The 16,470-nt window shown below is 44.2% G+C and overlaps 3 protein-coding genes across 12 annotated transcripts in view; 1 reads left to right on the plus strand and 2 right to left on the minus strand.

Moving 5' to 3' along the window:
- Positions 1–169: 169 nt before the first annotated feature.
- On the minus strand, positions 170–7,700 carry si:ch211-250n8.1 (uncharacterized). 4 transcript variants are annotated; one of them, XM_061231001.1, is made up of 17 exons: positions 7,462–7,700; positions 6,976–7,112; positions 6,345–6,452; positions 5,915–5,990; positions 5,587–5,743; positions 5,434–5,479; positions 5,233–5,291; positions 3,730–3,765; positions 3,540–3,592; positions 3,305–3,437; positions 2,911–3,128; positions 2,700–2,745; positions 2,227–2,292; positions 1,670–1,729; positions 1,447–1,532; positions 906–948; positions 170–722 (listed from the first exon to the last, which is right to left on the minus strand). In XM_061231001.1, the coding sequence occupies exons 2-17, from the start codon at positions 7,010–7,012 to the stop codon at positions 648–650; spliced, it is 1,299 nt and encodes a 432-aa protein (XP_061086985.1). In that variant the 5' UTR covers positions 7,013–7,112; positions 7,462–7,700; the 3' UTR covers positions 170–647. The 4 variants fall into 4 exon arrangements, with proteins under 4 accessions (XP_061086985.1, XP_061086984.1, XP_061086986.1 ...); XM_061231000.1 differs by having other exon boundaries at positions 906–1,000; positions 7,462–7,699; XM_061231002.1 differs by lacking the exons at positions 170–722; positions 906–948 and adding an exon at positions 1,105–1,155.
- On the plus strand, positions 6,367–14,620 carry LOC133121654 (butyrophilin subfamily 1 member A1-like). 3 transcript variants are annotated; one of them, XM_061231006.1, is made up of 11 exons: positions 6,983–7,105; positions 7,670–7,787; positions 9,971–10,043; positions 10,184–10,282; positions 10,577–10,678; positions 11,555–11,704; positions 12,398–12,535; positions 12,952–13,003; positions 13,483–13,509; positions 13,633–13,659; positions 13,752–14,620. In XM_061231006.1, the coding sequence occupies exons 3-11, from the start codon at positions 9,981–9,983 to the stop codon at positions 14,309–14,311; spliced, it is 1,218 nt and encodes a 405-aa protein (XP_061086990.1). In that variant the 5' UTR covers positions 6,983–7,105; positions 7,670–7,787; positions 9,971–9,980; the 3' UTR covers positions 14,312–14,620. The 3 variants fall into 3 exon arrangements, with proteins under 3 accessions (XP_061086989.1, XP_061086990.1, XP_061086991.1); XM_061231005.1 differs by lacking the exons at positions 6,983–7,105; positions 7,670–7,787 and adding an exon at positions 6,367–6,523; XM_061231007.1 differs by lacking the exon at positions 6,983–7,105 and having other exon boundaries at positions 7,618–7,787.
- A 108-nt stretch (positions 14,621–14,728) lies between these two features.
- Positions 14,729–16,470, minus strand: part of itgb4 (integrin, beta 4) — a 28,030-nt gene continuing 26,288 nt past the window's right edge. For all 5 annotated transcript variants that reach the window (XM_061230841.1, XM_061230840.1, XM_061230839.1 and 2 more), the window contains one exon: positions 14,729–16,382. In XM_061230841.1, coding sequence (XP_061086825.1) covers positions 16,246–16,382 — 137 coding nt within the window. In that variant the 3' untranslated portion in view covers positions 14,729–16,245. The remainder of the gene's footprint in view (positions 16,383–16,470) is intronic.

The following is a 16,470-nucleotide window of genomic DNA, read 5'->3' on the forward strand; positions in this document are numbered from 1 at the left end:
TGTGTTTGTGGTTTCAGTATAGATCTGCAGCTACTCCTGGTTAACATGAACGTGTATGGAATCTTTTTTTATGTAATGTACTTTTTTTTTTTTTTTTGAGGACATGCTGCTTCACTAAATGCTTGTTTTAAGGAATACTGTAGAATGGCAAGTGTTAATTGGTGCAAAAATATTTTAATCACTTTTATGGTTTACAGAACAATTGATGCATTAAGTGCTAACATTACAGTTTTGGTGAAATTGAGTTGACCGGACTGTCATTAAGTTGTGGGACAAACCACTTGGGTCCCGTACAGCTTTCACTGTTCTAATGTGATGTACAAAAACAAAACACTGGCCGTTAACATTGAATCGCAAAGATACACTTGCTGAAGCCTCCACATCATTCCTCAATACTGATGTTATACATTGTTCACCATTGGCTCTTAGCAGCTATTGGGTGAATTTTGTAAACATGGAATCCTTCCTTTAAAGGTTTTCTAAGCAGTAAAATACAATGGCAATTGAATGTAGTACATTGAGTCCTAAGGAGGTGTATTAGTCCAGAAAAAACCACATCATTTTAAGCGCTGTCTGCTGCTAATCAAGACATTACGAAGGTCTTCAAAGGGGACGTTGTTCCTGAGGCAAATGGAATGCAAAGGTCACTATTCATTGGCCAGACTGGCAGAATCCTGGAGGGCGGAGTCACACGAACCACTCCGTGTGCTTGAACCCAGTGGCTGTAGATGGAGTAAAATACTGAAATTAATGACAGATACTGAATCTGAAATGGTTAACTTGCGTTATCAGTTCATCCAGTTCAGAAGATAACGTGTCAATTGCTAATGCACGTCCACTCAATGGTCTGTGGCCCTATTTTCAGCCACCAAAAGTAATTAAAAATTGCCAACCACTCCACTCACCAATACGACTGACAATGTCTTCACACTCCCTGGCAGAGCCAGCCTGCAGAACCACACAACAGAAGCCATTTGATTCAGGGGTCTCCGGGCAGTCTCTAGGAAGCAACCAATCATGGACTCAGCTAACATCTGGGTTTGGCCAATCAGATCATAATCCTCCTAGCTGGCAACCACTCAGTATTCTTACCCCTCCCTTCCCCACACATCATCCTCCTCTGCTTCTAAGAGGTCTCAGGAGGGAGATAGAGGACTGCAGAGAGGATACAACCACTTTCTCTTCAGCATTTTGTATTGCCTCTGATCTGTCTACTGCCTTTCAAGTGATAACAGCAAGATTGCAAGTATATACATGCTTGTGGACAGTATCTTATTTCTAATGTTTAATATTTGAAAGATTAAAGCAGTTCTAGTGACATTTTTTTCATGAACTATAGTGTATAAAATACATTAAGTAATACATTAAGAAAAAAAATCACAGCTGTTCTCATGGAAACAAACCAGCCATGTGCATACAAACCTGCCAAACATTGTCAGTACTTACGCCACACAGAAGGCAAAGATGTTGTAATTAGGTTGACTGTATCTCCCCACACATGAAATCTCTGGGTAGTGATGCTGGAAGAGTTCCTGGATACACACACATAAGGGACAGAGAATTATTACTAGTCTACTATTACACCAGACTAATTGTGTAATTAATTATATTCAATATACAATTTTATTTGTGTATACACATTTTATTTGTATGCATAGGAAAGACTCACTTGCTTGTTTGATTTCTCAGTGCAGGTCAAGTGAGTTTCCTTCAGATCAAACAGTACTGTCTGCATGAAATATTAAAAATATATGAATAAATAAACTACAAAACAAGATTTTATTCTTCAGTTAAAAAGTGTAGCCCTTTTGTAAAATGTAGCTATGATTTACATTTGTATTGCTGCTCATTATCCCATTTCTCAGACTGATAAGTGTACACATCAACCTACCAATTGTATCTATTATCTGACACACCTCGCAGTGGGTGTAACTCCTTTTTTCGCAAACAATTTATCTGGAAAGGAACCAAAACAAAAAAAGAAAGGGTGTGGAAAACAAATAATAAAGAAGGCAGCAGTTAGCTGCTTGTCATCATACTACACTGGTGGGATTTTGAGACCGCAGTGTAATTCCTCTAGGAAGTGGCAGTGAGCTCAGATAGAGCGGCACTGGGGCTTTTGGCAAAGCTCACTCCACACCAGGCTGAGAATAAATCCCCTGTGTCCTTGTCTGGAGAATGCTCAGTGGGCACAGGTCTCCATGCCTCCCAGCCCCTGCACTGTACCTTACTGGGGTGGTTCTTCTCCAGGACCAGGGGAATGCCCTGCTGCAGCACTTCTTTCCCCCCATACTGGAACACACAAACAGGGTGCCAGCCCATTTCAGCCACACTAAAACATGCAATCATGATGACACAGTCAGCCTGTCTTTCAGCGTCTGCACAATACAATGGATTTATTGATCCTCAGACAACGGATAAATGTCCTTAATCCACACACATATGCCACTCACACAAAGTGAATGATTTTAGCATACATTTTTGTATTTGTATTAATAAATAGCCTACCCATACATGCAAGTTCAGAAGACTTCATCCATATTTAGATTGCACACAAACAGCAATAAAAATGATGCATAAAAATGCACATTGAAATAATTACAGATACGGTCAGATTCTAAAATAGCCATTCAGTGTCATTATAACTAGACCTACAGTATACAATCACATACAACTACTTGCGAATGAAATATATTTACCAATCCAATGTTTGCCTTTCCAAGGTATTGCACAATGTACACGATCCTGCAGGAAAGAGGTGAAAGGGAAGAACAGATATGAAAGCTATTCTTAAAAACATTCATGATTTACAATACAATACACAACATGTAGCTATTCCTTAGTGTTATACTATCAACTTTGATACAATAGAACAAGAATGAAATGATGAGGAAAAAAGCAGTTTTGTACCTGCCCTCTTTAAGGCACTGCGACTGCACCTGCTGGTGACCCTCACAACCCTGTTGGTGGGGCATTTGGGTGGGTTTCAGTTGCAGGGATGGGTTCTCTTGCTGGAGGGCTTGCAGGAGTTTGACCAAGGGTGTGTATACTGTCCCATCCTTCTGCCTCCATCGGAGAAAACGCAGAGACAACGGGCGACCCTTCAACCGAGCCAATACCACACCTGCCTGTAGAGAGCACAGGAAAAAATATACTATATTACATTGTCATCAGTCAGTGCTGCTGCGTTGTGGCTAACCATGTACCTGTTCACAAATAAAAAAAGAAAAGAAAAAGCCAAAAGGCAGTCGGATGATGGCTTGTGCGGATGGGATGTCTGGAGGTCTCCTCCCCTCTCGCTCACCTGTCCATTGCTGGCGTTTCTGAGGGATATTCCATTGATCTCATCAATGACGTCACCTGGTTGAACACACCTGTCTACCTGCGCTTGGCTGCCCTCTATTAGATCCAACACAAAGACACGACCACCAAGGTACCTGGCCCACAGGTGAGAGACACAATAAAAATAAAATAAAAACAGACACCTGTGCAAAATAAGAACGGGGAATCGGGGACAAGAAGCCTTGACTGAAACTCACCTAAGCACCATCCCTAATTCCCGGCATGGCACTGCCTCATACACCTCGCACACCTGCAACACACAGAGCCTTACCTCACCCCTGTACCTTCCTTAGACCAGGGTACATACATTGATTACACTGAGTATAATATTTTCTGTTAGTGGGGCTTGAGCAAACTCGTGAAAGAGAGTTCATTTGGAAAACTCACCGGCAAAAGCCAACTCTCATCCAAGAAGCTGCTGTTCTGAAATGCCAGAGGAATATGGAAAGTGGTGTCAGGGGTGTGTGTGTTCACTTCTAGGTGTAGAATCCAATCATAAGCATGGTAGTGCTGACTGTGGCTGGGAGTCTGTGGAGTCTATGGAGCTGGGAGCTGGGACTCTGTGGAGTCTATGGAGCTGGGAGTCTGTAGAGTCTATGGAGCTGGGAGCTGGGACTTTGTAGAGTCTATGGAGGTGGGAGCTGGGACTCTGTAGAATCTATGGAGCTGGGAGCTGGGACTCTGTAGAGTCTATGGAGGTGGGAGCTGGGACTCTGTAGAATCTATGGAGCTGGGAGCTGGGACTCTGTAGAGTCTATGGAGCTGGGAGCTGGGACTCTGTAGAGTCTATGGAGCTGGGAGCTGGGACTCTGCAGAGTCTATGGAGCTGGGAGCTGGGACTCTGTAGAGTCTATGGAGGTGGGAGCTGGGACTCTGTAGAATCTATGGAGCTGGGAGCTGGGACTCTGTAGAGTCTATGGAGCTGGGAGCTGGGACTCTGTAGGGTCTATGGAGGTGGGAGCTGGGACTCTGTAGAATCTATGGAGCTGGGAGCTGGGACTCTGTAGAGTCTATGGAGCTGGGAGCTGGGACTCTGTAGAGTCTATGGAGCTGGGAGCTGGGACTCTGCAGAGTCTATGGAGCTGGGAGCTGGGACTCTGTAGAGTCTATGGAGGTGGGAGCTGGGACTCTGTAGAATCTATGGAGCTGGGAGCTGGGACTCTGTAGAGTCTATGGAGCTGGGAGCTGGGACTCTGTAGGGTCTATGGAGGTGGGAGCTGGGACTCTGTAGAATCTATGGAGCTGGGAGCTGGGACTCTGTAGAGTCTATGGAGCTGGGAGCTGGGACTCTGTAGAGTCTATGGAGCTGGGAGCTGGGACTCTGTAGAGTCTATGGAGCTGGGACTCTGTAGAGTCTATGGAGCTGGGAGCTGGGACTCTTCGCCTCAGTGCCACCCGGGGACGGAGGGTGTCAAATGGATGGGTATTCCCCCTCTTTGCACAATAACAATTCCTGTAGTTGACAGTGTGCATGTGGTCTGCCTGTGCTAGCTACGCAAGATGCAGCCACGTTACGGAAGGTGCAAATGACTGTGCAGCTCAGGTGTTGGACTGCAGAGCAGTAGTGGATGGCTGCATGCGTTCTGGAGGACACACATGCTAATCAGTGCCCTGCTGAGTAGACAGATGATGTTATAGGATGGGCTCCTCAATGCAATGGCCATTCCAACTTAGGGAGAACTGATATTACCTGTTTGTGCAATACAATACATTCCATGCCAGGCCAATGCAGAGTAAATGTGTAAAAATGTAAATGTAGTGATATGGTGACACAAGCGTTCAGATTCCTCCTTGACCATCACTGATGCAAAAAGTGGAGGCGACCTACCTCAGACGCAATTCACTGAGGCAAAGTGGAAAAAGACAGAAGAGGCTTTATAATATTTTCACCTCAATGTTGAGTTTGAAATCCATCTCTGACAGGACCAGCAAAAGAGACAGGAAAGGTTCTGTGGTGGAGACAGAATAAAAACATATACGCTTCCTTCCTGCTTCCCCGAGTTAAGTTGTTTTTATTTCAGGACACATTGCTTTATTATGTTAGATTGACCTATGGGGTCATCATCAATCTAATGAAGCAAAGAAACTCACCCACAAGCTCCTCATTCCTAAAGATGGAAATGGCAGGATTGTACCACTGTAATATGAGAGGAGCAAACAATTAAACACATTTCTGAAAAGATACATATTTTAAATGTATGTTCACATGTTGAATACATGAATATGAATACATGTTTTGCTAACCTCTAACACCTTGGGAGTGTGCAGCATGTGCTGGACGACACTGCCCAAAATCCTCCGGCTGAGCGCCAGCCTCAGGAAGAAGCGCCCCCTGCCCTGAGCAGTCAGCAGCTTCCTGCAGGCGGATGTCCGCTCCACTGCCATCGAGAGAGGACTCAACCTGCAGTCAGGACACAGAGGAGAGACTGAGTAGGAATGTGTTATCATAGTCATTTGTTTAATGTATCTGTTGATATTGCTTTCTAGCGCTGTGTTCTCTCTCCTGCTTGTGTAGAATAGGCTAAGCTGTGTCGCTGAAAACAAAGTGGAGAGGAGGGTTCCTGTTGCTCACCCACTGCACGTGTCCTGTTGGAGGAGCTGCTCCACGCAATGCCAGTAATCCCTACGCACAAACCCCAGGACTGGCTCTGAAGGCATTCAACAGCAAACCACCATTGTTATCGCTGCATTATTGCTGTGGCAGACATTGCAAAATGTAGTGTACTACTGCAAAATCACCAAAACAGTTCACAAAACCCAGAGCCATCAATCTGTTCAGTTGCTACACTGTGTCTCTCTCCACAACTCTATAATACCACTCAAGAAACATCATATTCTAACTATATTTTCAGACAGGGCTTCTCATTCCCTGCGTCAATCTGTATGAATAATCAGTCGTCCGTGCACTCCTCCATCAGTGTCAATCAATCTGGGTGTCCAGTCATGTCTCAGTCAGTCCATATGCTGCCATCAGTGTCTACAGATTTGGGCATCAGACTCACGCTGTAGCCCTTTACGAAATATGAGCTCCAGTAACTGGCAGCAGGAGGAGAGCTGAAGACTGGCATCGGTGATGGTAGACGCATCTGACTGGAGGCTCAAGATGCACACTAGGATAAACAAAGAATCACCACTCTCAGACATGATCTTGGAACAAAGTAATGCTATGTGATGTTTGGAGGTAAGTGGTGTCGTGTCAAACCTTAAATCCTCCAATATCTGTTTGACTTGGACAGTATGCAACAAAGCTAATGGATGCATGCTGGCTGATACCACCAAATTGTCGAATGGCTTCAAACGCATTATCTGCTGTCTACAGTTTGTAGCGTTTCTGCAGTCTAACTGAATGACAGCTGGTTGGGTTTACGGGAAGGTGAAACGCGTGCGAGAGCCCATTGCATTTTTAACTTTCAAAGCCAACTAGCTAGATAAGCAAACTGTACAGTAACGGTATGCTACCCTAAACCTTGTGTATAGGCAGTTTATTTTTTACTGTTTATACACAGGTTCAGAAATGAAATGAGGAACTTCCGTCCTACGTCCTAACGACTGTTTCCTACACCATAGGTGAATCCGTTCGGTAGCTATAGCTACACCCCCGCCCCATAACTACACGCAATACAGCCACAATACCTTTCAGCGTGGCGAGCAGCGGGTCTTTGGGAGGCATAATCTTCCTTGTGGCTGACAGAGATCTGTCAAAAAGCACCGTATTTCTGGCACACTTCCGCAAACAGTTACATGCCAAGACAGCCTCCGCAAGGTTAGATCTGCGGGGAAGGAAATAAAAAAATTCCAAAACGGAAAACCAAGAGGCTGCCTTGGCTGATTGGTGATTATAGTAGCCTAGTTTATTTTTAACACTATATCTATACGTTTGTATTGTAATAAACTATCATTTCATTAACAATAAGATTAATGAAACTGTTTCATTAATCTGTTTAATTAAATTAATAAAGTGTTATCCCAGCCAAAAATCAAATGCCGTTGTTGAATCATCCTTAACATCCTGGCGACCCCATGTGGACAAGAGTGGAGAGATTAGAGATATTTCAATTATATTATTAGACGATAAAAGGCAAAACAAAACGAAAAAGATGTACCGAAGCAAAATTATACCTGACCGATGTTGCCAGTCGTTGATGCACATACGTTTTTCCTCGTATAAAAAAATATTTCGAAATAATGACGCACCATAAAATACCGTTTTGGCAGATTGAAAATAGTCACTAGAATAGCCGCAACAAACATGGCCGCTTTTTGATTCCGTCTTCGTGTACTTGTCGGAGATACCCGAAACTTAATCGATCCTCTGCCTGTCTAATAGGTCATTGATGCTCGTTGCAGTACATACACAACGCCTCGTTGGCTTTTAGTGAGGAGCTGATTCAGTCGTACATTGTGCATTGAACACCTGTGGAAAATACCACTGCATCCCGCCAACGGTAAGTCAAATTTCCGTTGCCGATTTAGTACAAGCTTTGATTGACTTTGAATTCCTTATGTTAGGTTTGCAGCCATGTGCCTGGTGATGAATTTTGTAACTGATGTTAGCTTGCCAACGACCTGCCATCTGAAATGAAAATGTTGATGTCGCCTGTAATTTCAGAGAAGTTAACGGTACTTTGCTTGGTATGTTCCGAAAATCAGAATTTTACAGATGTGGTTAGTTTAACAATACAAATTGTATTTTGTGCATAGGAGTGATTGCACAGCGCAACGAAACAACCCACAGCCGCTGTTTATATGTTTACTTCATGTCTTCATGCTTATGATGACAATGTTCTGCTTCGGCTTGGTGTCGGCAGGACCAAGGTGCGAAGTCGAATTTGTGAACGGTCATATTCATATTGGCTGCGTAGCTCAGGAAACGAGCTACGTTTAAACGGGACTGGACCACGGTGCGATTTCTTTTTCGAATCGAGTGTTTAGGATTCGACATGATATGGATATGACAGGACCCCCCGGTTAAAAAAAAAAGTACATCTTCTCTGCAGGGTATCTTAGAAAGGGTATTCTGTTGACGTTGTTTAGCGTAGAAGGCTAAATTTAGTTTCGCATTTGATTGGGCATATGATTTTATTTACATCCACAATTATCTCAATTGCACCATTGATCTGCAGAATCTTTATTTGCGCTCAACCAAAGTTACAGGCATGTTATTCATACGCGCCCCTTTGTATTTAACCATATATTCAATATCCCAAATTGGAAAGTCACTCGTACTGTGGTAAGTTAATGAATGTACCTTGAGAGCATAATCCCCGGATTTAGTTATAAGCTCACGGTACTGTCGTACGGAACCTAACAAAGGTAAATTAGCTAAATAGCCCAACCAGGTATGCATTTCCCCCGATTTGATTTCAGTCCACCTTTCTTGTAAGCTAAATTTATTTTGTCTCCTTCTATCTTTTCATCCGTCATCTTGATTGATCTCATCACCAGGTTCGTTCACTCTCGGTTTTTTTTAAAGACGCATTAAAAGGTTACCCAGTGTAATTCGTTAAACGGATCAGTGGCAGGGTTTCAGGGGAAAGTGTGTGTCCCTGTGTATGCACACGTGCGTGTGCGTATGACTGCGACTGGTGACAGGCTTCTAAGCCTGTTTGAAGGTTGGGTAAATAAATGCACATGCACACGGCAAGAAGGCTACTAGCTATCACATGCAGGACGGTTTAACGGCCACGACGTTCTTACCATAATTATTTTTATACGACATTTTTGCTCTGTATTTACTTAAAACAGTTCAGTTCACTCAGTCATCACATGCAATGAAACTATGTCTGCGACAGAACAAGTTTGGAACTACTCTATTGTAAGACGTGCATTTGACATCGGTAATGTTTTTAGGAATGCTAAAATGTAATTTGTGTGCATTTATTCTATCAGTGTTTTCATTCGAACCATTAATTGAGATATATTTAATTATTTATTACACTGATGTTATGAGGGATGGATTGGGACGCTCCTACTGTCTCTCCAACAGAGAAATAAACATTCGATTGGCGCATTAGAGAGGGGATCAAAAAGTGGCGGGCAGGCTCACCCAAGCAATGCGCTGAGGGAAGATGCTGATTCAGTACAGCTGGCTGAAGATATTGACTCCCTCCTTGATGAAAAACTGCTCTTAAATGCTGTTTCAGGTCTCCTTGGATTATTCTCTCCCCCCCCCCCCCCTTTTTTTTTTCTTTCGAATGAGTTGATTAAGATGCAGTAGCCTACCACAGTGTTTCAGAATCTTACCCTAAGGCATTTTTTTTGTATCTGATACAAGCAAGTGAGGAGAGTAGGAAAGCGTGCCAGTCCCTAACGAGCCCCCCTGCGGACTCCTTGGATCTGCGGGGTGACACACAGCTCTGCGCAGTGCGGAACCACACACACTTTCTCTCTTACTGTACTGACTGCATTTCTCCCATGCCAATGTAACACCTAACAATAATAGCACCCTGGTAAAATAAGGGACTGCAATTTCACGAAGCACAGTCATTTTGTTGCAGGGATAGAAGAGGGAGCCTTATCTGCGAGAAGTGTTGATGAAGAGAAAGGCAGATTGCTGGTGTAATGTTTTGTGGTGCATTCTGACCTGTCTTTTACCTTTCTGTTTCTTTTGTGTTCACTTAACCCACAGACCTGCCAAGATGATGAAGGAGTGCCTGCAGTTCCTCATCGAGCCCGCTAAGAACCTCAAGATACGGCTCAAGGTGGGGGAACTAAAGCTCCTGTCACATGTGATCGTTCCATTGTGGTATCCTCACTTTCTCTCCCCGTGCTTTTATTTCCACACATTCTCTGTCAGTCAATTCCTCGTTTTTTCAGATCCCTCTCGTTGGTCTCTTGACAGGAGTCTCGTAAGAGGGCCAGGAGCGAAAAGAAGCAGCCTCTTGTGGAGACTCAGCTGTTCATCATGGAGCTGGCCAGGGAACTGAACCGCGTCTGCCAGGTATGCGCTCACATAAGCGCACACACCTCACCTCCAACACACCTTTTCCCACCACTGCTGACCTTCACTCATGTATGTACGCTGGGTACTTGGCTTGGCAACATACACACACACACACACACAGACACACACACACGCACACACCTTACCTCCAACACACCTTTTCCCACCACTGCTGACCTTCACTCATGTATGTACGCTGGGTACTTGGCTTGGCAACATACACACACACACACACACACACACACGCATGCACGGTTCAAGGGCTCTGATGCAGTGTCTGCTCTGTTGCAGAGATCAGATGTTCTGAGGCGTATATGGACCTGTGAGGACACATGGTCCCCCCTGCTGTGCCGTGCTTTCATCCTGGAGTGGGGCTCCATGCTGGAGAGCAAGGTAGGGAGGGAGTCTGAGGGCTTTAGAGGGTGCAGCTCCAAAAGTGATTGGTCATTTTTCATCTGATACCTCCTAGTGTGACCTATGGAGCTGAAGGTCTCATTCATGTATCTGTCTTTTCGTTTGAATTTGTTCTATGCCCATGTGGAATAAAGAAATAAAGGTTAATTAATAATAAACTTTAATTATACTTACAATGAACTATACTAGTAGTTAAAATAGTATACTTTAGGTATACGTCAGCATAATGTTTTTTTCACATGGGTGAACATTAGGAAGATCAGAGAGGCGCTGCAACCAAAATCTCGTGTGGCTTAGCATATGTTGTGAATATGCATGTTGTTGACCTAAATGGTAAATGGTTGGCATTTATATAGCACCTTTATCCAAAGCGCTGTACAATTGATGCTTCTCATTCACCCATTCATATACACACTCACACACCAACGGCGATTGGCTGCCATGCAAGGCACCGACCAGCTCGTCAGCAGCATTTGGGGGTTAGGTGTCTTGCTCAGGGACACTTCGACACAGCCCGGGCGGGGGATCGAACCGGCAACCCTCTGACTGCCAGATGACTGCTCTTACTGCCTGAGCCATGTTGCCCCTGGGTTCCAATCCCAACTGGGGCCTTTCTGTGTGTAGTTTGCACATCCCCATGCCTATGTGGGCTTTCTCCAGGTACTCCAGTTTCCTTCCACAGTCCAAAGACAGGCAGGTTTGGCTACAGTGGGGGGTGTTATAAAGTTGCTTTACAGTTGCTGTAAATGAGCAAATGTGCTCAGTCAACTTACCCTGTATAAATAAAGGTTACATTTAAAAAATGTTAACTTTGGATAAGTGCCTGTAAGTTGCACTTGTGCTTCTTGTTGGTAGGAAAGACCCATGCAGACGGACGGCTGGCCAGAGAAGCGTGACTGGAAGAGGCAGCTTTTGGATATGCTGGAACAGGGGAGTGAACAGGACATTGATACCTCTAAGAGGATCATCCTGGACTGGACCAGAGAGCTGAAGACCAGGCCTGATGTAAGAAGGGCAGCGAGCCAGGCTTGTGTAGATGAAGAGGAACAGTGGGCTTCTTCAGAGTACACAAACAGAATGTTTGTGTCATGCACACTGCTTCTGTGAAGTGTTTGGCTTGATGCTGTGCCTTGGCTTTCATTCTTGTGTAGATGTTTGCTGTCTAAGTGTCTAAATGTCTTGCCCCTGTCTATCATTCACAAGTCAACACTCCCTTGACTATTAGTACAGCATGATGTCAAAATCAATCTGCGGACGGAGAGCTAGAGAATCCCTCAGCTGCCGTGTGTTCTTCTGTGATTAAGTTATTAACCATCTGTCACCAGTGCTTTACCACCCTCCTCCTCTCCTCACTCTCTGGTGTAATGTGTGAATCTGTGATTGAAAAGAAGCTACATGACCTACTTTCTGTCTTGCTCTCTCTTCTGCTCTCTCTTTCTTGCTCCTTCAAAAAACAGATAACTGTATTTTGCACGGTAATCCACAGGAACATCGTAGGAGACACAAATCAAACAGACAGACATTCTGGAAGCTGTGATAAGTTTGTTTACACATAAAAAGAGGTTGATCACTTTAATCCTGTGAGCGATTAATTGACTTAGATTGCCACTGGTCTGCCTATGGACCAGCCTCCCCCTGGCCCCATGGCTTTTTTGTTTGTGACCAGAGCCTCTGCTCCTGCCTCCTCTCCCCCTTCAGCGGAGCGTTTGGCCTGGGGAGCCTGTGCTGTTGATGCTGGATGACCTGGAGACCCAGTGGCGGAAGGGCCGGCTGCCCAACCTGCTGCCTGCTATGGAGCTGGTGATCTGGGCCGTGCTGAAAGTGGGCGAGGACAAGGTCAGCCCTTAAAAGCGAAGTACATCAAGCCTATACACTCACTGAGCGCTTCATTAGGTATTTATTAGACCTATTTTTTCTTCTTCTACTGCTGTAGCCTATCCACTTAGAGTTATGATGCATTGTGTATTCAGAGATGCTCTTCTGTATACCACTGTTGTAATGTACGGTTATTTGCGTTATTGTCACCTCTTGGCCATGTCTGCATGCTTTTATGCATTTAGTTGCTGCCACACGATTGGCTGATGAGATATTTGCAGTAAGAAGCTGGTGGACAGATCTACATAATAAAGTGCTCAGTGAGTGTATAAGGAACCCATGACCTATCTATCTTAAGAACCCATAAAGTAAAACCCTTTCAATGTGTGTCCGTACCAAAGGCGAACACTGTCACAGTTAAGTCTGTGTTGTTGCAGGAAACCATTCCCCAGCAGTGGCTCATCACGAAGCAGAGGAATCAGAACATTGGTGTGTACAGAGTTTTTACTTTTGGATTACAGAGTTTGAAACAGTATAAGTGATATAGTATTTATGTCACATTATGCATCATGGTACAGTATATTGGAAATTTAAAGATGGCTTTATTTTTACATTACATTACATTATTGGCATTTGGCAGACGCTCTTATCCAGAGCGATGTGCAGTTGATTAGACTAAGCAGGAGACAATCCTCCCCTGGAGCAATGCAGGGTTAAGGGCCTTGCTCAAGGGCCCAATGGCTATGCGGATCTTATTGTAGCTACACCGGGATTAGAACCGCCAACCTTGCGTGTCCCAGTCATTTACCTTAACCACTACGCTACAGGCCGCCCCTATTTTGCAAAGAAAGGTATTGTTTTGCTACAGGGGAATTATAAGAGAAGGGTTCACAATAAGGACTTGAAACGGCTGGACTGGACACTTACTGTCACCTGCCCACCTGAGTCTTTCTTTGCTTTCTTTTCAGATGCAGCCAAGTACATTCCACATACTGGTAGGTGAAGCCCCAAACAGTTCTGATGACAATGAGGATAAAGATGATGTAAATGCAAATATCATAGATATGCAACGATATGCCAAGGCTAATTTCTTAACTTTTTTTGTTCTTGTTATGCAGTGTGGAACTGGATCTGTGATGCTGCAGGTAAGTTTACTTAAAAGTTGTAACTTCATGTGGTTGTTGTCTCAATGGCAAACGCTTATGTCTCCTCCTACCATCTCATCCGCCCCCTGCAGAGGAGGTGACCCTTGACCCAGACACGGCCAACCCTGACCTGGTGATCTCGCACGACGATAAGAGGATGCGGTGCGGCTTTGAGAGGAAGGACGTACCAAACTACCACCAGCGCTTTGACGGGTGGTGGTGCGCCATGGGGGTAGAGGGCTTCACCTCTGGCCGACACTACTGGGAGGTGGAGGTAGGGGAGAGGGACTGGCGTCTGGGCATGGCCAAGGAGTCAGCCCTGAGGAAGGGCTACAAGTCCCTCAACACACAGACGGGGTACCTGTCCCTGCGGCTGGAGAGGGGTGGTGAGCTGAAAGCACTCACTGTGCCCTTCACCCCCCTTTCCCCGAACCTCATCCCCCGCAAGGTGGGTGTGTACCTCGACTACGAGGCGGGCCAGCTGTCCTTCTACAACGTGGAGAAGCGCTCGCACATCTTCACCTACAACGAAACCTTCACTGAGAAACTCTACCCGCTCTTCGGCACAGTGGAGATCATCAAGGACCTGGTCATCAGGTCTGCAGGAACCCGGGAACAGTGCTTCTGCCCTGGTCCGTGTCTGTGGGGCTGATTGGTCAGCTTCACCATCCCCATGGTCAGGTAGATATGACTGAGAAGCAGTATTCAATAAGTAGGCAAGAGATCCACTGCTGTAAAGACCAGCATGCATTTCAAATTTCTGTGCTTTGAAATAAGCCTGCCGTGGTTGCTTTTCACATTGATTCTTTCATTCCAGCTTGCTAGAATCTGTAATGCACTCATACTGTGTATTTGCATATATTTGAAGGAAAATACTGTGGTCATGTTATTGTTGACTTGTACAATTTGAATCTTGTAATAATGATGTACTTTCTGTGATGAATAAATTTACAAAATGAAAGTTTTTGTTCACTTTGTTCCCTTTTGTTCACTGTTGTTTTTTTCTTTCCCAGCACACATATAACAGATTTATTGTGGGACCTATTGCAGAAAAGACAGTAAACTGCAATTCTTGTTAAAAGCACACAAGTCATTTTTATTACAAGTGCAATATATTTGACATGCTTAATAAAAACCAAGCTCTCACAGTAGAGAATACATAGATATTCAGTATACAAAATCAAAACTGTATTTTACTGCAAATTAAAATAAAATAATACGTTTTACCCATTTTTGGTATTCAAGTGAAATGCTGGTGGGATAGCCAACACAACTTAACTGAAATGGAGACTGCCGCTAACATGCCTATATAATTTTACTTGTATGAAATTCAGAAATGGGTGTTACTCTAAAACTTCTTCCTCTGTGTTTTCTAACATTGAGTATAGTGAAGGTTGTTGGCAGTTAGTGTCTAGCAGAGTAACAGAAAGCAATGTAGCCCTATGTGTAATGAAAATACAATCTTTCGTCAGAATATATGTGGATCTAAATATATTTTTGCCAAAGAAATTATCCTTAACCAACATGCTGGTGAAAAGGGTGAATGTAGTTTCATCTTGAGGATCAGCACTACTGCATTGGCAATTGGCAGAATGCTGTATCAGTTACTACAACATATTGATTTCAAAACTGCTCCACTTAAACATCCCAGGAGAGCACTGACAATATAAACAATGTAAAATGGTTGATCCAAGTAAATACAAACAGTATCTGACAATGCATGGCCCCCCAAGCTTTACTTAACATAATTAAAAATGTCACTTATATACAAAAAAATTAAGAGCTATAAAATTCTATTTTCTGAGCTGCGGCGTTCAAGAATTTAGAAAAATATATATATTTTTAATTGTATAATGCAACAGTCAGAAACACTGCAATATTCCATTCTAAAAAAAGCATCTAGTTTTAATTATAAAAAGAGCTGAGTTATTTGGTATGAGAATTGGAACTTACTGTGGTAAAGGCAGCTTCGGTTTTAAATGGATCAAAAGGGACTTCCTCTATCTTTTACTTCAGACCACTTCAGAGACCGAAATCAGGATACGTTTTTATAACTATCCTTACAGGATCACTGAGCAGATACTGCAGTGAGATTAAAACATGAATCACTGTGATGTTGGGAGGCAATAACTCTCCACAGTTGTGTTTTTGGAACTCCCCCAGCTTAAGCAGCTCACTTTCCGTATCTGCCTGATACGCCATGGCTCCTTCACACAGCCAATCTCACAAAGGGCGGTGTCGGAGTGACCCGTCTCATAACCTGGACAGGGTAATCCAGTGCCTCTGGGAGACTGAGTAACAGCCCATTACAAAATCCAGGGTCAAACATTAACCTTGAAGGGAGCTCTTTTTGAGAGTAATATAACTCATGCGAATGTTTCCCTCACACACCCATTAGAGAAGACAGAAATAAGTAATTGCAAGACATGAAGAGAAATCCCACAGCCGGGGCCAATGCCAAAGTTTCCTCTTAGTGTAACAGACAGAGAGGACTGAGAGGGGTGTGCGTTTCCCCCCATCCTCGGCTGGTAATGATCTGCTGCAGTGGCCAATGGTTTGCCCTTCACTCTGAGGGGCTCCGGGTCCTCAGGCCTCGTAGAACTTCTCCACCATTTTGGACATGCTGGTTCCTGACACAACGCCCCTGCTCACCACCTCTTTGGTGACGTGTCGGGTCACTGTACCCCTGGTCTCAGTGTGTTGCGAGGACACCATCAGCCCCTCTGTGGATGAGTCAAAAGTGAGAGCGAGTCTGAGTGCATTCTGCAGAGACCGATTTATAAAGAGCAGGTAAGGCAATCGGTGGTTATC

This window comes from Conger conger, chromosome 2, assembly GCF_963514075.1.
Source record: "Conger conger chromosome 2, fConCon1.1, whole genome shotgun sequence".
NCBI lineage: Eukaryota > Metazoa > Chordata > Actinopteri > Anguilliformes > Congridae > Conger > Conger conger.

Coding starts and splice junctions, on each gene's coding strand:
- LOC133121654 (XM_061231005.1), top strand. CDS start 6,504: ATGCTATGTGATGTTTGGAG. Junction 6,524..9,970: donor ATGCTATGTGATGTTTGGAG/GTAAGTGGTGTC, acceptor CTTAACCCACAG/ACCTGCCAAGATGATGAAGG. Junction 13,004..13,482: donor GCAGAGGAATCAGAACATTG/GTGTGTACAGAG, acceptor CTTTCTTTTCAG/ATGCAGCCAAGTACATTCCA.
- si:ch211-250n8.1 (XM_061231000.1), bottom strand. CDS start 7,012: ATGCCTCCCAAAGACCCGCTGCTCGCCACGCTGAAAG. Junction 5,480..5,586: donor ACACTCCCAAGGTGTTAGAG/GTTAGCAAAACA, acceptor CTCATATTACAG/TGGTACAATCCTGCCATTTC. Junction 2,293..2,699: donor GAAAGGCAAACATTGGATTG/GTAAATATATTT, acceptor TGTGTGTTCCAG/TATGGGGGGAAAGAAGTGCT.